Genomic DNA, 23,031 nt, shown 5'->3' with positions numbered 1-23,031 from the left:
GACATTATTCAGTAACACACATGTGATTATAGATGAAACACTGGCTTTGCTGCACGTCCCTTTTCAAAGGGAAACCAACAGCAATCCGACCTTTGAACTTTTTTGTTATTTAGTTTTGGAAGGTCACTGAGATGATTCCTTTCCATGCACATAAAATACACTTTTCTTGTTGTATTTTTATTTATTTGCACTGGAAGTACTTATTTGGACTTGTGTGAAGCCTTGACCACGCCCCTAATCTCTGATCCAGCAACTAGGCGTATTTAAGGAGCTCTCCTCCCCCCAAACCTCCGTCCCAGTGGAGGCATCCTGTACCAGTGCACCTTGGTGAGTACACACAGACTGTCGTTGCTGAGTTTTCAAGATTTAACTATTGTAGTTTTAAATTAGTTGACACTGAAAAAGTCAATTTTAATTATAGACTATGGGTTGATTGTAGGCAAATAGTGCTGGTTGTACTGGCATGATTGCAAAGTGATGCTAAAAAAACTGGATGTTGCTTATTGTGGTGAATTCTCTAATAGAATGGAGAATGTTTATAAAAAATTATAAAAATCAAATTTTAATGCATAAATCCAAGAGGATAGGATAGTGGCAGACGTTAACAAGCAGCTACAAGGCATGTAACCATGTGGTAACACAAACGTGTCGCTGTGTGGATAGTTGGCTGCTGGCCTGACACTTCTGATCTGGAGTAACCGTTTCACTCTGAGTAGCATAGTGGGTGCTCAACTTTAAATAGATCTCAGGTCTCACTGTTATGCCCCTTTTGGTGCTTCCTCAGCAGCTCTCAGAAACAATCATGGCAGCAGAGAAGTATCGGGTTATTAGGAGAGGGCAGCACCAAAATAGCGTTTTCAAAGCATTTTGCTTTGCATTAAACTCAGCCAAAGATGAAAACCGTCTAACAAAAGGTCTTCACAAAACTTTAAAAGTTGCTCATGAATTCAAAGTTGAACTGTTTACCTGTCTTTCCAACCCTCTTTAGACCACCAGATCAAAGCCTAATCATGTGTGACGATGACGAGACCACCGCTCTTGTGTGCGACAACGGCTCTGGCTTGGTCAAGGCTGGATTTGCTGGAGATGATGCTCCCCGTGCTGTCTTCCCTTCCATAGTTGGAAGGCCCCGCCATCAGGTGAAGAAACTCCACTATTTTCAGTCAAAAACTCTTCCCGAGTGTGTGTGACTAAAAGTAACAACACGACTTCTTCCCTCAGGGTGTGATGGTGGGCATGGGTCAGAAGGACAGCTACGTAGGCGATGAGGCACAAAGCAAAAGGGGTATCTTAACTCTGAAGTACCCCATTGAGCATGGGATCATCACCAACTGGGACGACATGGAGAAGGTTTGTGTTAACAGAGAGACGTATTTACAGCTTTCATGGCAGCTTACAGCTTGACCAGCTGTCATCACAAAAACAGCTTTATTTCTAGACTTTGGCTTTGTTTTCAAGACCTGGCTGATGTTAATCCAGACAGTTACTCCTAAACTGACATCAGCTGCTCTTTTTCTTCTCTGTCAGATCTGGCACCACACCTTTTACAATGAGCTGCGCGTGGCTCCCGAGGAGCACCCCACCCTGCTCACCGAGGCCCCTCTGAACCCCAAAGCCAACAGGGAGAAGATGACTCAGGTACTCTGTCTTTGTAAGGTTTATCCCATCAATGTTTAGATATAGACACTTTTTTAATTTCATGTTTTGTTGTTTTTCTAGATCATGTTTGAGACTTTCAATGTTCCTGCCATGTATGTGGCCATCCAGGCCGTTTTGTCTCTGTATGCATCTGGTCGTACCACCGGTCAGTTAACTTTTTATTCTAACATTTAACACGATTGCTCACTTGTTCATGCACATTCTTCTAACTCTGCTTTTACCTGCTTGCTCAAGGTATTGTGCTGGATTCTGGTGATGGCGTGACCCACAATGTTCCCATCTATGAGGGTTACGCTCTTCCACATGCCATCATGCGTCTCGATCTGGCCGGTCGTGACCTGACCGACTACTTGATGAAGATCCTGACTGAGCGTGGTTACTCCTTTGTTACAACTGGTAGGTTGATACTAAATCACTTGCTTCATTTCTTCTCTTTTTCTTCAAGACTCAAGATTTCTTCTTTGCAGCTGAACGTGAGATTGTGCGTGACATTAAGGAGAAGCTGTGCTATGTGGCTCTGGATTTTGAGAATGAGATGGCCACTGCTGCCTCCTCTTCCTCACTGGAAAAGAGCTATGAACTCCCAGATGGTCAGGTCATCACCATCGGTAATGAGCGCTTCCGTTGCCCAGAAACCCTCTTCCAGCCTTCTTTCATTGGTGAGTTCAGATATACTCGTTATATTCATTCTTATTTTTATCATTTTACATTATTTTTTTATAAGATATATTTTTTTGGCTTGTTTCACACCAGGTATGGAATCTGCTGGCATCCACGAGACTGCATATAACAGTATCATGAAATGTGACATTGACATTCGTAAGGACCTGTATGCCAACAACGTGCTGTCAGGTGGTACCACCATGTATCCTGGTATTGCTGACCGTATGCAGAAGGAGATCACAGCCCTGGCCCCAAGCACCATGAAGATAAAGGTGAGGGGAAAGGTTTTAGGTGACTACACACTGATGGAGTAAATCAGCATGCAATTAAACTAAAAGTTACCAATTCTCATTCAAGATCATTGCTCCACCTGAGAGGAAGTACTCTGTTTGGATTGGTGGATCCATCCTGGCTTCCTTGTCCACTTTCCAGCAGATGTGGATCAGCAAGCAGGAGTATGATGAAGCTGGGCCTTCTATTGTCCACAGGAAATGCTTCTGAGTACAAAACAACCTATTCCTCCATGTGTTTGTACATCTACAACTCGTGTATATATCTATGTTGTAATAAAGATAAGCCTTTGTGAGAGTAAATCTTTTTGTCAAGGTATATTGACATTGTCTGGACCGATGTTGTTGGGAAGGTCAATCAACCAGGCTCTTCATCATAAACACACACACACACACACACACACACACACACACACACACACACACACACACACACACACACACACACACACACACACACACACACACACACACACACACACACACACACTTAATTTCACATTTCCAGAACATTTTTTAATCCACAGCCCAAAATAAACAATAAATGATAAATTACCTGCACTTGTATAGCGCTTTTCAGAGGACTCCAAAGCGCTTTACACCACAGTGTATCATTCATCCATTCTCACACATACAGGTGCTGGCCAGTAAATTAGAATATCATCAAAAGGTTGAAAATATTTCAGTAATTCCATTCAAAACGTGAAACTTGTACATTATATTCATGCAATGCACACAGACCAATGTATTTCCGATGTTTATTACGTTTAATTTTGATATTTATAGGTGACAACCAATGAAAACATCAAATCTGGTATCTCAGAAAATTAGAATATTCTAAAGGCCAATGAAAAAATGTTTGTTTCTCTAATGTTGGCCAACTGAAAAGAATGAACATGAAAAGAATGTGCATGTATAGCACTCAATACTTAGTCGGGGCTCCTTTTGCCTCAATAACTGCAGTAATGCGGCGTGGCATGGACTCGATCAGTCTGTGGCACTGCTCAGGTGTTATGAGAGCCCAGGTTGCTCTGATAGTCGTCTTCAGCTCCTCTGCATTGTTGGGTCTAGCGTATTGCATCCTCCGCTTCACAATACCCCATAGATTTTCTATGGGGTTAAGGTCAGGCGAGTTTGCTGGCCAATCAAGGACAGGGATACCATGGTCCTTGAACCAGGTGCTGGTGGTTTTGGCACTGTGTGCAGGTGCCAAGTCCTGTTGAAAGGTGAAGTCTGCATCCCCATAAAGTTGGTCAGCAGCAGGAAGCATGAAGTGCTCTAAAACTTCCTGGTAGACGGCTGCATTCACCCTGGACCTCAGGAAACAGAGTGGGCCAACACCGGCAGATGACATGGCACCCCACACCATCACTGACGGTGGAAACTTTACACTGGACCTCATGCAACGTGGATTCTGTGCTTCTCCGCTCTTCCTCCAGACTCTGGGTCCTTGATTTCCAAAGGAAATGCAGAACTTGCTTTCATCAGAAAACATAACTTTGGACCACTCAGCATCAGTCCAGTCCTTTTTGTCCTTGGCCCAGGCGAGACGCTTCTTGCGCTGTTTCATGTTCAAGAGTGGCTTGACACACGGAATGCGACACCTGAATCCCATGTCTTTCATGAGTCTCCTCGTGGTGGTTCTTGAAGCGCTGACTCCAGCTGCAGTCCACTCTTTGTGGATCTCCCCCACATTTTTGAATGGGTTTGTCGTCACAATTCTCTGCAGGGTGCGGTTATCCCTAGAGCTTGTACACTTTTTTCTACCACATTTTTTCCGTCCCTTCGCCTGTCTGTTAATGTGCTTGGACACAGAGCTCTGCGAACAGCCAGCTTCTTTAGCAATCACCTTTTGTGTCTTGCCCTCCTTGTGCAAGGTGTCAATGATTGTCTTTTGGACAGCTGTTAAGTCAGAAGTCTTCCCCATGATTGTGGTGCCTTCAAAACAAGACTGAGGGACCTTTTAAAGGCCTTTGAAGGTGTTTTGAGTAAATCAGCTGATTAGAGTGGCAGCAGGTGTCTTCTATATTCAGCCTTTTCAGAATATTCTAATTTTTTGAGATACCAAATTTGGAGTTTTCATTAGTTGTCACTTATGAATATCAAATTTAAATGTAATGAACATTGGAAATACATTGGTCTGTGTGCATTGCATGAATATAATGTACAAGTTTCACGTTTTGAATGGAATTACTGAAATATTTTCAACCTTTTGATGATATTCTAATTTACTGGCCAGCACCTGTACACACACTGATGTAGCCACAGCTGCCCTGGGGCGCCCTGACAGAGGCTTTTACGTTCTGGCCTCATATTTTACAACCCACTTTATATATTAACAGAGATTTGTGTCTTTAATCTGAAAATGTCATTTAAAATGCAGAAATAATCAGAGACTAATTATCAGCTGATGTAAACAGCGTGTTGAGCGCAAAATCAAGCGATTTTTATAAGTGCGTTTACTTTTATTAGAGCGTCAACCGTTTGAAAAACACGCATCCGTTTGAATGTGTAGAAACAGCTCCCCGCAGACAGGTAGACGCTGATGAATGAAACAAGCACACACCCTTCTCTTCAGGTTTCCACCAATCACCACGCTGTACGCAGGAAGCGCCGCTGTTTGAATATATTCTCCGGAAATAGGCCACTTGGCAAACCGATTTGACGAGCGAGACGCGACGCAGTTGCCTTGGTATTGTTTTTTAGTCGGTGCAGTGTGTTTACTTTACCGATTTCGAGAAAATAAGCAAGAAAATCAGGTCCTGCTGTAGCGAGTTATTTCGGATAAAACGAGTTTTCAGCCATAATCGTTCTGGTTTTGCTAACATTGCTAGCTAATATTTGGTTGCCAACTATTCTTCAACGGATGCATGAAGCTAGCCTTCAAGTAGACACATTACAATGTAACACGTCAGCATGTTGGTACTGTAATGTTATTATTTATTTTTTTACAAAACAGTTGTTCGGATGTAGTGTGCTTTGTGGATAGTTAAACACGAGGGGATGATTTAGCGTCAGAAGTCAGGGGAAAGTGATTAGCTTAGTGAAGGGCTGGGCTCAGGCTGAACAGTTGCAGCTGTACGTTTACAGGAGATCGTAGACATCTGGTTTAAGAATACTTAGCCAGAATATAATAAAAAAAAAATAAAGTATGGAGAATAATCTGATGCGTCTAGTGGCTGTACAGCATCTCCGCTCGGCTTATGGGATCAAAATTAAGAGTTGGAACAAAAACAAAGCATCGAGCTGCAAGACAACAACTAGCAATTCGGTAGGTTGAACACAAGTCGGTTTATTTTATTTTTACTTGCGCTTATGTGTGTTTTCCACCTTTAAAAGCTAAATAACATTAAAACACAAAAGAACAGCTCACAGCATCGGTTTGCTATTGTTCGGAGTTAAATTTGCATATTGTTGTGGGCTACCCCCCACTGAAGAAATCCATTTGTTTGCAATCTGCTGTTATTTTTGTCAGTTCAATCATGTGTATGACTGATGTTTTGTTTCTCAAAGTATTAAATTTAGTAGTCAACAAGTTAAACCCAACACTAAAGTTTCCGATCTTGTTTGAGTAGTTAGTAAATGCAGCAACTTTTATAAACTGCATCAAAACTCAGACTTGGTTATTTTTTTCTACATAGACCAAAGTTTTTGGGGTACCCCTGGACAGCCTACCATGCTGCTATATGGAATGTGGAAGAGTGCCAAGGTTTGCACATTCTTTTTCTTGAGCCTCCAGGAGGCAGGTTGTGTCAGGTCCTTATTTTTTTTTAACCATTTTCTTGCTGTCCTTTTAGATTTCTGGTAGATGCTTGTGGTCACCTGGTCGCCCAAGTTGACACAGAAGGCCTGTTTAGGAAATCGGGCTCTGTGGTCCGTCTGAAATCGCTCAGGGTGAGTGATAGTTGAAGCGGACCTTGCTTTCACAAAGGGGCCTCCCAAGTTCAATAAGAACTATCGATCAAAACAACGCTGTATTTTTTCTTTCCAGGCTAAACTTGATGCAGGAGAGGAGTGCCTATCTGCTGCTCCTCCCTGTGATGTTGCAGGTCTTGTGAAGCTGTTCTTCAGGGAGCTTCCAGAACCCGTCATTCCCACCGAGTTGCAGGATGCCTTTTTTAAGGCCCAGCAGCTCCCCACTGAGGAGGAAAGAACTTCTGCTACCATGCTTTTGACTTGTGTGTTGTCAGAGAGAAACATTTCTCTTCTGCGCCACTTCTTCGACTTTCTCCAATGTGTTTCTCAAAGGTATTATTATTGTTTTTGTGGTACTTTATCTATACAAACCATAAAATATCCTAATTTGTCATTTTTTGATTTCAGGAGTGCAGAGAATAAAATGAACAGCAGTAACTTGTCTGTAATTTTGGCCCCCAACCTCCTTCACTCTGGAGATGCTCCAGAAAAGATGAACGCTAACATGGAGAAACGCCTCAAACTGCGGGCGGCCATGGTGCACTGCTTCATAGAAAATGCCAACGACTTTGGTACGACTGGAAGCATCTTTTAGGGAAATTCTGTAGTATGTCAAGTTGTTTTGTAGCATCAAAGCTGTTTTGGGTGTGTGTTACAGGTGTGTTACCGCAGTTTCTTCAGGAGAAAGTTCCTGCCATGATGGGCTGTGAGGCGGGCGGTTTTTCTCCCTCTCACGGTCACGGTGAAGAGGAAGACCTAAACTCAGGGATGAAACGGAAAAATGGACGCAGCTTTGGACGTAAGACAAATAAGTAGTTTGGTGTTGCAAACTTGAAATGCTTTAAACAAACCAGAGGAACCTGCATGCAACAAACACACAAATATAGAAGAAAAAAACAGTTTTATTCATCATACATTTCTCTAAATGAGCTCTTTAGTTAACAAATAGTGTTTTTATTTGGTTGGGTTTGTCTCATATTTCAGATGTGGTCAGTGGTGCTCTGAGTAAGATAAAAACTAATAGAACACCTACAAAAGGCACTCAGGCTGACAGTCTTGGTACGTACTTTGATCACATGAGATCAGATTTGCATCACAAAGCATGAACATGCTGAAGAATCTCTTGTGCAAAAGAAATGGCAACTTTTGTGTTCTTTAAACTGCAATTCAGCTTTTTCTCCCTCATTTCATGCTTGAATCTGACATTTTGACACGTTATAATGATTTTGTATAGGGGTGTAATGGTACACTAAAATCGTATTCGGTTCGGTTCGATTAACATTCGGTATATTATTAGTATATTTATTTAATAATATCTGAAGCGGCTCCTATAGTGAGCAGAACCAGGTGTCATCACCGACTGCTGATCCAGCATGATGTGTTTAATTATTTCACAGGTTATTTGCACAGCTATGAGTGTCACGCTCATACAGACAAGTTTTGTGTTTGACTGTTGATGCTCCGTGTTTTTATTTCTGCAGCGAGCCTAAAAACCCACCTCACACCGCCCAGAGTCTGTTCTTTAAAACTTGTATTAAATAACGAGATTCCGCCACGCTGTATTTTTCGTTGTAGGATGAAAACTTTACATCAGTTGTTCCAGGGGGGAGAATTCAGCAGACATGTTTGTTTACATATTTTCCGCTGTGTGCCGGCAGTGTGAGAGAAGGGAGGGAGGGGCGATGCTCCATTCAGCATCTCTACAGGCTACAGTAGCAGCGACAGCCAGCTGGTTTGATCCGCTCTGAAAGGCGTTGATCAGAAATTGCAGATCACATTTTTTAAACATATCAGGCGCGTGGAGCCATCATGCGTCACTCATACAGCGTCCGTGCAGAAACTTGCCTAGGAACTTTTATCTGCTGCTCTTAAATCACGCAAATAAAAATTCATTATTTAGAGAGCAAGTCACCCCCAAATCAACTTTTTTTCCTGATAAACTATAAATGTGTGTCTAATCGTGCTGCAGACACGTGTACTCAATAGTTTTGCACTTTAGTGCATTTTTGTTAAAATTTAAATTTTCTGCCTAAAACTGTCAGTGTTGTGCCGTTGTCAGGTAAAAACTCTGCACTGCAGTTGAATTTAAATCTGCCATTGCTATTGGCGTAGAAGTACCCTAGAATGTTAAGGTTGGTTTATGCTTGACGTGTCACGAGGTCCGCACGGCTCCGCGTGGAAAAGTTGCGTCATTTTAACAACCACGCCCCTCCACCGCGTCTCCGCATGGCTCAAACTTTCCGCAACGCGCACCTCGGATAATTTCTAACCACGCGGATGGTCGGACGCGGAAAAACATGGCGGACCGGCGAGAACTAGTATGGCAGAGGTTCGTAAATACAGACATTTGTATGATTCAGCTCTCAGAGATCACCGTGATCAACATGTTGTAAATAATTCTTGGAGAGAAATAACTCGCACTGTCGGAAAAGACGAGAACGCTGTTAAAAATGCTGGAATGCCGTGTTGTAAACAGTAATTTCTGCTTCTACTATGGTGTAGTGTTGGATGCATGCCGTAGAGCTCCATGCTGCCCCCTACAGTTTGGGAGAATATTGGCTCACCGCAGAGACGAGCCGCACGAACCATAAACGCTGCGAGTTGTGAAGCGCGTTCCGTCCGCGAGCCGCATCACCGCACGGAAAGTGAATGCGTCAAGCATAAACCAAGCTTAAGCTGGTACCATATGATGTTACAAAGTCATTGTGAGCCTGTGTGTGTGTGTGTGTGTGTGTGTGTGTGTGTGTGTGTGTGTGTGTGTGTGTTAGCGGCTCCGCCCTCTCTGTCTGCTAGGCAACAGCATTTGTTGCATTTTTCAAACAGGAAGTGGGAGTTGAGTAATACTCTGGTGGGGGTGACTTGCTCTTTAATGGAAAATGAACCAAAATGATTCAACCCCCCCGAACCGTTACACCCCTAATCTTGTAACATCTGAAGGAGGGGAAATGCTTTGTTGGGGGCTGTGTGCTGTTTTCTTTTTCTTTTTTATTATTATTATATGTATTTATTTTTTGCATGTTTAATCTTCCAGAAATCTCATTTTGCTTTTTTCTTTTACATTTGTTGTTTTAAGAAAAATCCTATATGTTCAAACAGATCAATTTTTCCCCATTCTTCCATACCCTTTTCAGTCTTTTCTTCTGCCACCCCTGTGATTGCGACACCAGCATCCAAGCGCAAACTTCCATTTGAGTCTCGCAACTCTTTTGGATTTTCAAACAAGAAACGTAGATCTATCAAAAAGAGCCTTGGCATAGACTTACTACCCAACGCTCTGTTCAGTGGCTCCACCACTCCTGGTTCAGGTACTGATGGCTGTTAAACCACCTGTTGATCCTTCACTGAAGTGTGTAGTTTTAAATTACATGTGCCCTGCGTGTAGCCTACAGCGCTTCTGGGGTGTTGGACTCCTCCTCGAACGTCTTGTCATCGGTTGGGAGATCTAAAAGGCAAACAACTACCTCTGCAAGGAGAAAGAGCAAAGGATTAAGCAGCAAACACATCAGCAGGTAACAAAATTCCAGGTTTGATCACTATTGTTTTTTTCTTGTGTTAGTTGGAAGAGAAAATGTTTAATGTCTAATGATCTCTTCATTGACCAAGGCCACATTTTATAGATGTTTGAATCTGTACTTTTCAGAGTTGAATCAGGAAGAGCTGGCTGCTTTTCTCCTAAGGTCAGCAAAAAAGAAGATCCAAGCAAGTCTCTGCGCAAGCGCTTTAGCCTGGGAAAGAGCAGCAAAGGCACCGTAAGTGTGGTGGCCCATTCAAAGATGCAGTGAAACAGACACATCCGGCATTTACCTGTGTTACGGTCGAGTGATTATTACGCATGCACAGTGTAATGCAGTAATAACTATGTGCACAGGAGCACTTTTTTGGCTGTTTTCACACATTCACTTCAGTCTTGAAACAATCTTTGAGATATTTCCGAATGTGAGAATGCAGATGTGTGCAGAAGTCACCTTGGAAGCAGAAGTGGTTCTAATCTGCATATACGTGGTTTCCATATCTCAAATATAAAAATGGAATCATGGATGATCGTCATTTATTAGTAGTTGTAAAGAAAGCCGGACTCCATTGTTTGCTTTCTGCATCACATCCTGCCTCCTTTGGTCATAGATGGGTCTCTCACTTTTCTAGTTGTGAGGTGCATGTGTGAACATCAAGTACGGAAACAATCAAAATGAAATGATCCACTCTTAATGTTGTAGGTGGTTGTATGTGGAAAAAGTTTACTCTTGTTTGCTAAATAATCAAAGTCTTTAAAGCAGAAATCTGGAGTTTTTTGTCAGAAGAAACCATCTAGAGGTGGGAAAATGAATTGGACCATTAAGCCCCTCCCCCTTATTCTGTGATTACGGCTGGAAGCAGCGCCTCTCGTTCGTGACCATGCACCTCTCGTCATTTGCACTTTGTGCGGTTTATTCATATATTTATGTTTAAATATTTTAAAGACTGATTTGTCCACTAGAAATGCCACCAACTCTGCATCAGTCTAGGACAGCACTTAAAACCCTAGCTCTGTGATTGTCTTCTGCACATAAGCAGATGTGAAATGCTATTGGCTAACGCTGATTGGCGTTTAAATTGCATGGTACTGTATGGGATGAAAGGCGGGCTTAGCAAATAAAAATCACAAATTGACTTAATCATATCACAAAACAATGTCACTTATGGATTTCTAAATCCTCATATATTAATCCTGAAAGGGGGAAAACTCCAGGTTGCTTTTTTAAAGAGAATCTGTGTTGCACGTTTTACCGTTTTGTGATGTTACTAAAGGAACAGTTTATGGTACCAAAGTCTTAGGTTATTTCCAGAAATCTGTTTCCAATCATTGACTGTGTTAAGCACTCAGGTGGGGAGAATGTTGTTTTAGTTTTTTCTTAATTAAAACTTTGGAAATGTCGTTGGATTCATCATCAGAGCTGTAAAATGCATGCTTTAAAACTCTAAAGTTACTTGTACATTACAATAAAATATAAGCATAATAAAAGTTGATCAAAACAGTTTGAATATCTGGTTTCTTCTGAGTGATTTTGATCATCCTCTGAAGAACTAACCCCAGAAATATCTATTAACATATTCACAGTTGTTATGGGTGATTTCTGTTGGGTCGTTTTAACAAAAGCTTAAACCTTCTTGAAGGCTCTTTCATCTTTCCTTTCTTCTTTCATGCTTCGGATGAAGGGATCTGAGTCCATTGGTTTGCGACTTGCCACACAGAAGAGCACCTTCCTTTTCCCTGAAGTGACAGACTTCAATCTGCCCAGAAATCCTGAGTCGAAAAGTAAGCACCAGAATCTTTTTACCTCAATTTCATGTTTTTATTTCATTTAAAAAAATAATCCTTTGGTCGTTTTTAGGCTCCAAGTACATTAGCAAGTCGGAGGACAACTTGGTGACCCCCCAGTTTGACTCGAGGGCTCACCGGGCTTCGTGGATTGAAGAGACCCCTCTAGGAGCTGAGGCTTTCAGCGGAGGGTCTTTTACAGACAGCCCTGTGAACATGCGCCTTAAGAGCAACTACACATCCGAACCAGCCATTGTCTTGTCCAAGTCTTCACCGGGGAGCATCCGGCACTTGAAGTTGTGTTGTGCTTCCAGTGCAGAGAGCCTCGAGAGCACAGAAACTGTGAAAACTGGCAAGGATGAGACTGAGACCAGCCGGGAGGAGGGAAGAGGGAGTGTGGTAAAACCCTCGGATGATATCCTGTTTACTCCACCAGTCAAAGGTTTTTCTACGGACACAGAGACTCCCGTTCTAACACAACAGAGCCATCCGGGAAATAAGCAGAATGTTACTTTTGGCCAAATGGACATGGCGGTGCTCACACCTTTGCATATTGATAGTGTAGACTTTGAGTCCAGTGTACACTGTAGTCCAGTAATCCAAGATAAATCTCAATTTGGTTGCCACAGCAACTCCATGTTCAGATCAACTGAAAGTGTAGCAGAGCAGATGAGCTGCAGCAGGCTCATCGACGCTCTTGATGTGCAAAGTCCTCATTTCACACTGGGCGTCTCCTCATCGACTCCCTACAAGCTGCTGGAAAAGGAGCCGGTTACGCCGACTAAAGCTGGCACTCCAGGCAGCAGATCACATGACATGGAAGAGTTTAGCTCTAAAGCTCAAAACCAGCCGTTCCTTTCACTAGAGAACCATAAGCCTGGGAAACGCCGGGTGGCGGACCACATTCAACACTTCAACAAACTCACCCTGTACTCCCCCACCGACTCGACGAACAAACTAATCCGGTCTCCGCTGAAGTTCCAACGCACGCCTGTCCGGCAGACGGTCCGCCGGATCAACTCTCTCGTAGGAGAGAGTAGGAGACCCACACTCACAGTGGAGAAGTGTTTGAGTCTAGAGAGCGGCCTCTCCCCTCACTCAAAGCTCCAGCCTCAGCAGAGACGGCCTCAAGCGACACGCGTCAACCACGTGCCGCCTGGGAAGAAGCCTCCCCCCGTTCCACCCAAAAAGCTCAACAGTCTGGTGCAAAAACCAGCGTCTTCTGCTCTGGGAGACATGACCAACAAGGTCCTACCAAAGATTAAAGTTGAGAGCTCTGCCTCCAATCCAACAGGAACCCAGAAGAATCTGATCCAACAGGTTGTTAAGGACACGAACCATTACAGAGGTTCTCCCAGGAACCCGCTAAACACGGGACAACTTCTGTCGGCTACTAAACCGGTCGACCTATAGAGGACGTTACGCTTCCTCCTTTTTTTCTCTTGCTATTCAGGTATTTTATTTTTTTTTAAACATGACATGAAACATTTCGTCATGGATGCTTTTACCTCCCTTAATTTATTTTTTAGCTGTAGTAAAGGTTGTTTGTGTCCGACGAGTGGGAGATGATCATTTTAGATGAGTGTGCCAGCTAAATTATGGAGGTATGACTGGAAATGATTCCATGGACTGTTTTGCATGTATTTCTGCATCTTAAGCCAGTTCTGAGCTTTGTGTTTTGGGGATCATTGAAAAGATTATTTTAAGTATTTTCTTTATAAAAGATATGACAACATATGTTCTTACTGTTCCTTTGTCTTGAGGTAGAAAAAGAGGAAAGAAATTGCATTTTACTGACTTTTCTCTCATTTTTTAGATTATAAAACCTTTTTTCTTTAAAACTCACCACCAGCCTGCTTTAGACAACAGCTTTAGTTTTTTTAGTGACTGAATCTTGGATGACATGTTAGTGAAACCACAAGAGGGCGCCCTACATTAGTTTCTCAGCTTTATAAAGACTTGAGTAACTTCAGACTAACACGGTCAGATTCGTGCTGTCATTCAGCAGCTTTCTTGTAACCATATCTGATGCAGGATTGGATCTCAGATTTTTTTTCTGTTATTTGTAAAAAACAACCTGAGCCAAACATAAGTAATAAAAAACCTATCGCAATTGTGTTAAGTATTTTATTTGCATTTGATCTAACAGTTTTGTAGCAGATCTTTTCTGATCTCCAACAAAAACATTTTGCAGACTAAGTCATCCATACAGCATCAGCTGTCTAGTTTTAGCTTCGTTTCAGATGTTAGAAGCTTTAGGATTGGCAGGGTGTAAAAATGTAAAAGAAGCTGTTGTATCAAATTTATTCAACTTTAGAATGGTGTCATATAAAGTCATAACTTTTTTTGATAAAGAAAATGATCAAACAAGTGATGGCTTAGTTACTTTTGGTGACGCTGGAACTGAAAACTTAAATGTGTAAAATCAGGAGTGTCACAATTTGGCAACCCCATTCATGGTTTTGACTTTTTTTAGACGTAATAAAAAAATCTGTTCTTTCAGCTAAGAAAAAACATTTTAAATTATTTATTTAAAGGCATACGGGGTGCTCCATAATGCAATAGTTGAGAGTTTTTAACAGAAAATGATCCAAATGTGTGACAATTTATTGATGAACTTTAATGTCTTTAACGTTTTTGTTAAAAGAGAAAAAAGAAAAACTTATTCTAGTGAGAATAAACTTCAGCCCCACTCCCCCCGCAGCTCCTCGGTGGGCTGCCTTCTTGAAACGGGTTCAGGGAAGTGTTGAGGGGGCGGATTGTCCTGATTTTCTCTACATCGCGCTTAGCCAATAACTGTTGTGCACATCTCAGCTGGCAGACATTTAAAAGGGAGACAGTCCGGCGCTGAAGCAATTTGTATTAAACCCCCTGGCCCCTGCATATGGAGCGGCTTGTCTCGCACCCATCCACTGTCCCACCAGAGCGCAGACTGCTGTAGGTGCAGCAAAGGACTGATAGGATCACGTCATCTCTCCTGGAGCGTCGGATACATTCAGGTAACTCACCTTTTGATAGTTCTTCATAGAGTTAAAATGTAAAAGACACAAATAGTGTAAATCAGTTTTTTTGGCTTTGTTTTATTTGGATAAATTTGGAGATAAGTCAATCTTATTTCCTCATTGAACTAATTTTGATTTGGCTGTTTCAAAGAACGACTGGAGAAAAAACGTTTCATCCGTGCGTTTTTACGCTGCGTAAAAGCCATGCCAGCTGTGCGTAATTTCTAGAGTTGAAAGGTGGGTGATTAATTTATTTTGTCATCTCTTTTCCCCAAAGGATGGCCATCTCAACGCGCATTTTCTGCAGTATGGTTTTCATCATTGGCTTGCTGTCCTCTCCCGCGGATTCAAAAAGAAACCGAGGCTCGCAAGGGGCCATTCCTCATCCTGACAAAAGTAACCCAAACGAGTCCGAGCAGCAACCGCAGGCTCCGCAGGCGGGCTCTGGGTCCCGACAGAGGTCGGGCTCGTCCTCACCGACCGACGAGGTGCTGGAGTCCAGCCAGGAAGCTTTATACGTGACGGAGCGCCAGTATTTGAAACGGGACTGGTGCAAAACGCAGCCTCTCAAGCAGACGATCCACGAGGAGGGCTGCGTTAGCCGCACCATCATCAACCGCTTCTGTTACGGACAGTGCAACTCCTTCTATATCCCCAGGCACATCCGCAGGGAGGAGGGCGCCTTCCAGTCCTGCTCCTTCTGCAAGCCGAAGCGATTCACCACCATGACTTTTACCTTAAACTGTCCGGACCAGCAGCCCCCTACCAAGAAGAAGCGCATCCAGCGCGTCAAACAGTGCCGCTGCATCTCCATCGACCTGGACTAAACTGGTCACGTGCTTTATTTTTATTCTTGGACAGATCTGTTCTGAGAGCAAGTGTCTGTCTCCATCTGGAGATGAATTCTGCATCCAAAAACCTGTTGGAACTTTCTCCTCTTGCACAGAAACGGAAAGAGTGCATTTAACTCCTCATTAGATTTAGGATCACGCTGCACGGAAAAGGCTGATGCTGAAACAGGCACATTTTACGCACGACTTCCTCACCTCACAGATAACAAACAGGACTGCAAAGCCTTGGTTTTATTTAACGATTCACCTTGTTTTTTTTAAACCTAATCTGTTATTTTTCTCGTTATGTTTGTAGAACTGATGTTTCCACTGTGTGGAATTTTTTTTCTGACGAATGAATTCATGAAAATGTGATTTTTATTTCGACATTTCAAGAATCTTTTAAGGTTAACCTAATTGATTTCTGTGAATTTCGAAGTTTTTGGTATAATTTTCTCCTTTTTTGATTATATTATTTTTTGTAATGGAATTTCTTTAATAGCCCAGAGAAAAAAAGAATCAAGTTTATGGAAAATGTACAGTTTTGGTTAAGTATTGGGACTAAATAGTTGTGAAACGTAAATGTCTTTGATTTAATCTTTTTTTAAATCTTTTGATTAAATTATCTGTGAAAACTCAATAAACTGATGCTGCAAAGTGATGCAAATTATTCAAAACTAGTTGTGTTGGAAACTTTTTTTAAACAATATAAAAGTTTAGATTCCCCCTAAATATTGTTACTCCAAATAATAAACATGTAAAGGGTCATAATAAATTCAAATTTTATAAAACATTTACATAATTTCTGGCTAAATGCCAAAACCCTAATTTCCAAACAGAAATTTAAATTGTATTGGAATAAATTTTAAAGATTAAGATAACTGTTCACTACATAGTAAATCATTTCAATTAGTTCAGTCAAAAACAATACAAAATATTTAAGAAAATAAAAATTTTAGTCCAGATTTCCAGGAAAAATAATTAAAAACAATCAAAAACAAGGCTCTACCATGATATTTTATTTTGACCAACAACCTTTTCTGCCCAGCAGCTTTAAGAATGATCAAATTCTTTGGCGACACACACTTCTAACAAATCAGATGTTCATGACACAAGTCTAACATCAGGAGGAAGTGGGTTAATATATCTTTCAAAGTGCAAGTCTCCATCCAAACAGATTATTTGGCATTCAACAGTTTGAGAAATTTAAAACAATTCCATAAAATCACAGATCACTTTATAGTGACACGTCCACAAAAATAAGCTACAAGTTCTGTATCAAACCATCTTTGTTTTCCCACCTCTGAAGGAAAATAAAGCACCTGTGGAAAAACTATGGAGGGTAAAAAAAGGAAGTCTGAGGTTCTGAGGTATCACAGCTCACCCAAAATACATTTTCATTACACAAGTATGTTAATAAGCAGTACAGACACCTCGTTTTTCCCACTGCAAATATGCCAAACATACAAGTGATATCCATCCGTGTATATATATATATATGCAGCTCATCATTCAATCAACTCAGAAAACAAACTTAATAATATAGAACAAAGCAGATGTTTCAGGAATAAAATAACTCTTTGCCAAGTCAAGATGCACATTTGTGCAAATACATCAAAACAAAATTAAACAGGATTTTAAAGGAGGTAATATTTAAAGTAAAGACCCCATTTTGTTGCATAGGAAAAAATGGTGCAAAAACCTGCAAAACCACTGAAAAAAAGCACGCAATTAGCCTCAGTATGTGTTTTACAGCGTGCTACTACGTACAGCTACTGCAAGCAGCAAAGTGCTAAAACTGTGCTGGAGAATATTTAACAAAAACAGCACAACATTCTTAAATTTATTTATTTATCAGATGAACGAGTTCACCAAAAGACGATGTGTTCTGGTGTTTTTAGTTTGCAAAAGTGAAGAGGCAGAAGCTTTGAGTCAGACTCACTGCCAGCTGCTGATCCTCTCTGGCAGTCACCCAGGAGAGGTCAGTCTGGTGCAGTAAGCCAAAACCTCCACACACACACACAGCTTATACACACTCCACCAACCTTCATCTGCTCTAAAGCAGAGCATACTGCTCCGAAACTGCACGATAACTCAAAACGACGTATTGGGAAGATTTTTAATGAGGCGTGGTGAATGAAAGTTATTTGCTACTGCAGAGAAGACACCGTGAGCTGCTAATTTCCTGCGTTCAGAGAGAAATGATGTGTTTTGTCAACAGGGATTTTCCTCTCAGCAGACACTGCCAGGAAGCTGTATCTGTTCCTAAAACACAGCGCTGGTGGGATGAATTGTGTTCTGATGAAACTCGGAGAAGAGAAAATCCCCAAGATCGGGAAGGAAACATGTGGAATCCTGCTGAGAATCCAACTGAACCCTGAAAACGGAACACAAGCTGGGCACTCAGATGTCACGGCGTGCTGGATGAATGAGGTTGACCTTTGGCCTTCAGGACTCCCATCATTTCAGCCGTGTCAGCCATTTATTTTCACCACAGGAGATTTGCAAATGAGGAAGAAACCCTCAAACATGGAGGTGAAGATTTCCAGAAGATATGAGTTTTATTGTATCATTCTGAGGCAGGTGCAGGATGGATACAGCCACTCTTGCTTTCTTCTAAACTCAGCTGGAGGACACGTTAGCTTCCTTCTGTCTCAACCTCTCTTTCTGTTGGCAATAACATCAAGTTGCAGCTTATCGATTTCAGACATGAACAGCTAAATTTAGAAGAGTTCCTACCAGGCTGTGGGCATTAATCTTCTTGGTTTCCACTCTCTTTTCTGCTGTGATCTTCTTAATGTTTTCTTGAGCTTCCTTTAACCTACAAAAGGAAAACAACCCACAGGATTTCAAATTAGCCAACCGTTTAAAACTAGAAGCTGACGCTAAAATCTCACGTGAGCTAGAAACCTCTCAACCTTTTGCGCTCGTGAAGTTGTTTGTTTGAAAAAGCTATTTAAAGGCATCCCTGGGGTCAAACGGATCCACACACAGATCCTTTTTGGAGTTTGTGGTCAGTGAAAGCCTCTTTAAGCGAGGAGAGGTTGAGGAAGACAGTGGGTTGATGAGATAATGAGGCAACCTTTAAAAAAGCACTTGATTTTTACGAGTGTGCAAGCACTAATTAAAATAAAGTTAATTGTACTTAAGCACATTCAGCTGTGAGTAATGTGAGACACGATTGCAATAAAGATAGAGCACAAGGAGCTGAGGGAGAGACTCAGTTCAGTAAGCACGCACGTCTGCAGAATCTTACAGGAAGTTATCCAAGTAATCCATCTTCAACGAAAGCACTGTGTGATATTTAAAACTCCAAGTCTTCCCTTGCAGAAATGCCTAGCATCATTACAGCGTTCATCAGTTCTTCCTGTCTTAACAGCCGCAGGCCCCTGCTTGCCTCTAGTAAAGCCAGACGGCAGCCAGGAGGGTCCACAGTCTCTCCCTCTCACCCAACACGACGCCTCAGGTCAGAGGAAAGGTCGTAAATTCAGGTCCTTCAGAAACTGGACCGAGGTCTCAGCTACTCCCTTCTGCCTCCTTTGATGGCCTTCTTCTTTGCTATAATTACAACCGGACAACCTTGTACATTTTGTGCTGATACGACTTGATATTCAGAGGTTCATACATCGATTTGAAAAAAAAAGCTATGCACCATAGTAAGCACTCTGAGATAAAATCAAAATGTTCCAAAATTGTTGTGAAGGTTTTTCATTTCTCTGTAAATTGCTGGAATTCTGAACAAATTTGACAAATAAATGAGACAATCCTCCTCTTAAAATAGAGCCATTGCAGGCATCTGGAGCCTGTCGCAATTTAGTCTTTTAACTCAAAATGGGAGACAACCTTTGGAGGCAACCTGTGAAATTACAGCAGGCTTACACTCGTTCTAATAAATCCGCTGTGCTCTCTAGTATGAAAAAATGCCTTATGAGTCGTTTTCTGTGGGGAAAAATCTCAGGTTCTTCTGTTTCAGGGGAAAGAAGTTAGCTAGGAGTCTTATTAATATTCATGATATGCCAACATCTAGCCTCTGATTGGCTAACAGAAAGGCAACTCTTCTCCTGCCGTTATTAACTTTTCTTTCTTGGGTATAAAAATGCAATACCACAAACATTAACATGTTCCGTCATGTTGTGGATTTGCTAATGCTAATGGTTAACTTCTACTAGCCAAAATGTGCTCTGCTCTCTCCTTGCCAAAAAATTAACAGGAAACGGGGGTTAATAACCATTTTCTAATTCAGCCTGCATGTGAAACTCAAGAGTGACCAATCATATTCCAATAAGAACAAGTATTTAACTTTCAGGGACAAAAAAAAAACACACCCAGCATAAATCTGCAAGGATAGATTGAGAAAATCTTACCATTTTGCAACAAGAAATGTGCACCTTTTCACAATGAAAAATTAAAACATTTTTTCATAAACAGAAGTAGCAATTCAGTGTAATTCCAAAAGAAAACAAAAATTTGTTCCCAAATATTTGTGTCATAAATTAGTGGACAACTGTTAAAGAGGGCAAAAGTTCAAATAAATTTTGCAACTCATTAAAGCCAACAAATCTATAGAGGTGGCATTAATGTTACCTCTGGGAATAACTCCTTCAGGAGTAAACCAAATGTTCAGGACAGGAAATTGATGGTACAAAAATCCAACGCACCTCTCTTTGGAGATGTTCTTGCTTTGGCGTACCCAGGAGTTTCTGAAGTCGTTGCAGAATTCGTACCAGAGCAAGAAGACGTGACTTGGTGCCACTTCCTTCTCCCCGGACTTTGGCTTCAAACCGAAGTAGTTTACCACATCCTGGAAACTGTTGGGGGTAACATGCAGAAGAGGTTTGGAAAGGTGCAAATAATGGATGGTACTGTGTTTTGGCAAGATTTTAAGTATAACACAATGTTTAGGTCTGTCTATAAGATGGAGGGAGAAAAGAGCGCACACAGAAAATGATGAGAGATGGAAAAGAAAAATGTTGGAGGGAGCATGTCCACCCTGTTGGGTCACGGGGGGACCTAGCAGTGGTAGCTCTATTATCACATTGACCTCCACAGCATTCAGGGGACAGATAGCCAAGAAAATACACATACTAACACATCTGTAAAGCAGCAGGAACACACTCCCTGTCCGCAGATCAACATGACCCAGGGGCATGCACAGAAAACAAATTTGATCCTTGTTAATAACATTTTCCGTCTCACCGCTGAAAGCAAGCTTCTCTGTGTATTTCAATTGTTACCATATCTGGGCTCTCCAAGAGGCACGGAAAGCCACCTCCTGCTTTGGATTCCGTCTGCAAACCGAAACATGAAAGACATTTTCTAGCGGTGCCTGTCAGCGAGTTGATAAAAGGCGGCCATGATTCAAGAGATGCTCTCTGTCCCGTTGACACCAAGGGAAGTCTCTGACCTCCAGATGCTAGGTGATTTTGTTGAAAGGCTAATCCAAGACATGTTCCCAGAGGGAACGCTGTAAGAGCCTGCTTCTCATTTCCCAGTGTTGCATCATTTTGCAGAGATACCTAAATCAGTGGATCGTTAGGTATGCAACACAAGGTGTGTTTGCTTCGATGGGGCAAACAGAAGTAACAGGTAGATCGCAGCAGCTGGTCCAGTCCAGCATGACGAACAGGACCTCTTCTCCTGACCCTGGGTCATTGTGTCAAAGCTTGCACAAATCAAGCAGGACACCTTTTTCCTTTTAGCCTACCATGCATGTAGGTTAAGGAAATTGTCACACATACCAAGCTAAAAGGCAAAATTATGCAGGATGACACTTGTTGCAGAAACAAATAGAAACACGGCCATTCATAATCTATAAGGTGATGCCAATGCCGTGAGAGGGTTTACAGCACCCCCCGCAGTCCACATTCCTCGCTGACAGCTGTGAAAAAAATGCCCATTACAAAACCACGAACAGCCGTGAGAATCCAAGGATTTGGACAAGCAACTTTGCATTCCTTTGTTTCACCAGTAAAAAGATTACAGAAGTAAACAGCTTGTTGTTGGCTGACTCAGCAGAATAACCAATCAGAGGCCTGTTTTCATCATACAATACCAGTGTGGAACATTACACCATCCAAACTGCTGCACTGGGACTGAGGAGGTGGCACCAGGGCCAAAGGAAATTGAGCGTGATGGTGGAGAGGGAAACTTAATGAGACAGAACCGTAGAAAAAAAGGAAAGACATGAAGCGGACAAATTAAATCTGCCTGTTAAGGAAAAACACTAAATGATGATTAAACAGGAAATGAACCAATCCCATAACTTCAGAGTTGTCTTTTTTTTCTCGATGGTGCATACAATTCAGTATATTTTTGTGCGGCTCCCATGTTTAAAGTCACTTTAAATAGAATCAGGATATGTTACTGTAAAATAAAAAAAGGTGAATTCATAAAACGTTTTTTTGTACACATTTAAAAAAAATGTCACGCCCACAAAACAAAACAAAAAAAAAACATTTATATAGCGCCAAATCATGACAAGAGTCGTGTCAAGGCACTTCACATAATAAACATTTCAATACAGGTCAGTTCATTAAGCCATTCAGAAAAAAAGTTTCCTATATAAGGAACCCAGCAAATTGCACCAAGTCACTGACTGGTAGTGACTTTACAGCAATTAACAAATTCTAAGACTTTAATTTCTGCAAGTATTTAATATCGGTTGTTTTATGTAGCAAATTCAAGTTCTACTCTACTAAACAAAAGGCACTGTTCTGTTTTTGCAAAACACAAACAAATGTCTTTTATGTAAAAATTGAATTTCATAACCTTAAAATTATTCAAGTGCAAATTTTTTTAAATTTAATTAGCTAAACTATGAAAGATAAAAGCTATATGTAAAAAATGGATCATTTAATGCAGACTGTCTAAACAAGTTGTTTTCTTAAGATCATTTTTTTCATTATTTTGTTAAAACTTACCAAATTAAAACGTTTGAAGTCATTATTTAGTTAAAACCGACCAAATTCAAATGTTTTAATTAGTTAGAAATAAACAAATCCAGATTCTACTATTTGTACTTTTTACAAAACCAGTAATAAAATGTTTTTACCGTTTGAATGTTTCAATATTCCCATCGATTTAATAACTATGCAGTTTAATTACAAATACTCTAAAAACGCGTTGATATCCTGATTCCTGCTCATGTTCAGGTACAATTTTATAAAACTGATAGCTGGTTGAGGATTGTGTTCAATTGTTCAGAAGCTGCTTATGTGAGGATTCCTCATCCAGCACATATGTGGAGCCCACCCAGGGCCCCGAGTGCCCACTGATGCCCACATTCATCAATAGCATGTCACTTTTACGAGGTGGCTCTGTGGGAACCTGAGAAAGAGAGACCCCCTGACTCCTCCTTGTTCTCCCAATCAGCTAGT

At 41.3% G+C, this 23,031-nt stretch overlaps 4 protein-coding genes across 6 annotated transcripts in view; 3 read left to right on the top strand and 1 right to left on the bottom strand.

The window, feature by feature from the left end:
- The first annotated feature begins 187 nt into the window (after positions 1-187).
- Positions 188-2,915, top strand: LOC107392454 (actin, alpha cardiac muscle). The gene is made up of 9 exons (XM_015970267.3): positions 188-327; positions 989-1,139; positions 1,222-1,350; positions 1,528-1,638; positions 1,720-1,804; positions 1,894-2,055; positions 2,127-2,318; positions 2,413-2,594; positions 2,680-2,915. The coding sequence occupies exons 2-9, from the start codon at positions 1,011-1,013 to the stop codon at positions 2,821-2,823; spliced, it is 1,134 nt and encodes a 377-aa protein (XP_015825753.1). The 5' UTR covers positions 188-327; positions 989-1,010; the 3' UTR covers positions 2,824-2,915.
- Positions 2,916-5,136: 2,221 nt separating this feature from the next.
- On the top strand, positions 5,137-13,936 carry arhgap11a (Rho GTPase activating protein 11A). 2 transcript variants are annotated; one of them, XM_015970264.3, is made up of 12 exons: positions 5,137-5,883; positions 6,254-6,321; positions 6,410-6,506; positions 6,604-6,860; positions 6,936-7,099; positions 7,186-7,326; positions 7,512-7,586; positions 9,659-9,832; positions 9,910-10,036; positions 10,168-10,276; positions 11,721-11,820; positions 11,897-13,936. In XM_015970264.3, the coding sequence occupies exons 1-12, from the start codon at positions 5,764-5,766 to the stop codon at positions 13,234-13,236; spliced, it is 2,772 nt and encodes a 923-aa protein (XP_015825750.3). In that variant the 5' UTR covers positions 5,137-5,763; the 3' UTR covers positions 13,237-13,936. The 2 variants fall into 2 exon arrangements, with proteins under 2 accessions (XP_015825750.3, XP_015825751.3); XM_015970265.3 differs by lacking the exon at positions 7,512-7,586.
- A 644-nt stretch (positions 13,937-14,580) lies between these two features.
- grem1b (gremlin 1b) lies at positions 14,581-16,312 on the top strand. The gene is made up of 2 exons (XM_015970266.3): positions 14,581-14,822; positions 15,103-16,312. Exon 2 carries the CDS (start codon positions 15,104-15,106, stop codon positions 15,650-15,652), a length of 549 nt encoding a protein of 182 aa, XP_015825752.1. The 5' UTR covers positions 14,581-14,822; position 15,103; the 3' UTR covers positions 15,653-16,312.
- A 341-nt stretch (positions 16,313-16,653) lies between these two features.
- The window catches only part of LOC107392450 (formin), a 51,799-nt gene continuing 45,421 nt past the window's right edge, over positions 16,654-23,031 (bottom strand). For both annotated transcript variants that reach the window (XM_015970262.3, XM_015970263.3), the window contains 3 exons: positions 20,314-20,463; positions 18,395-18,476; positions 16,654-18,322 (listed from right to left, as the gene is read on the bottom strand). In XM_015970262.3, the coding sequence (XP_015825748.3) occupies positions 18,278-18,322; positions 18,395-18,476; positions 20,314-20,463 (277 nt within the window). In that variant the 3' untranslated portion in view covers positions 16,654-18,277. The remainder of the gene's footprint in view (positions 18,323-18,394; positions 18,477-20,313; positions 20,464-23,031) is intronic.

The sequence above is a fragment of the Nothobranchius furzeri genome, chromosome 18, assembly GCF_043380555.1.
Source record: "Nothobranchius furzeri strain GRZ-AD chromosome 18, NfurGRZ-RIMD1, whole genome shotgun sequence".
Lineage (NCBI taxonomy): Eukaryota > Metazoa > Chordata > Actinopteri > Cyprinodontiformes > Nothobranchiidae > Nothobranchius > Nothobranchius furzeri.
The sequence above is the reverse complement of the archived record's forward strand: the minus strand, read 5'-3'. Positions and strand labels throughout refer to the sequence as shown.

What these genes read in the sequence shown, in the direction of transcription:
- LOC107392454 (XM_015970267.3), top strand. Translation starts at nt 1,011, where the DNA reads ATGTGTGACGATGACGAGACCACCGCTCTTGTGTGCGACAACGGCTCT. An exon ending in TTGGAAGGCCCCGCCATCAG is followed by an intron (nt 1,140 to 1,221) that starts GTGAAGAAACTC and finishes TTCTTCCCTCAG; the next exon opens with GGTGTGATGGTGGGCATGGG. An exon ending in TTACTCCTTTGTTACAACTG is followed by an intron (nt 2,056 to 2,126) that starts GTAGGTTGATAC and finishes TCTTCTTTGCAG; the next exon opens with CTGAACGTGAGATTGTGCGT.
- arhgap11a (XM_015970264.3), top strand. Translation starts at nt 5,764, where the DNA reads ATGGAGAATAATCTGATGCGTCTAGTGGCTGTACAGCATCTCCGCTCG. An exon ending in TCCGTCTGAAATCGCTCAGG is followed by an intron (nt 6,507 to 6,603) that starts GTGAGTGATAGT and finishes TTTTCTTTCCAG; the next exon opens with GCTAAACTTGATGCAGGAGA. An exon ending in CTCCACCACTCCTGGTTCAG is followed by an intron (nt 9,833 to 9,909) that starts GTACTGATGGCT and finishes CCCTGCGTGTAG; the next exon opens with CCTACAGCGCTTCTGGGGTG.
- grem1b (XM_015970266.3), top strand. Translation starts at nt 15,104, where the DNA reads ATGGCCATCTCAACGCGCATTTTCTGCAGTATGGTTTTCATCATTGGC.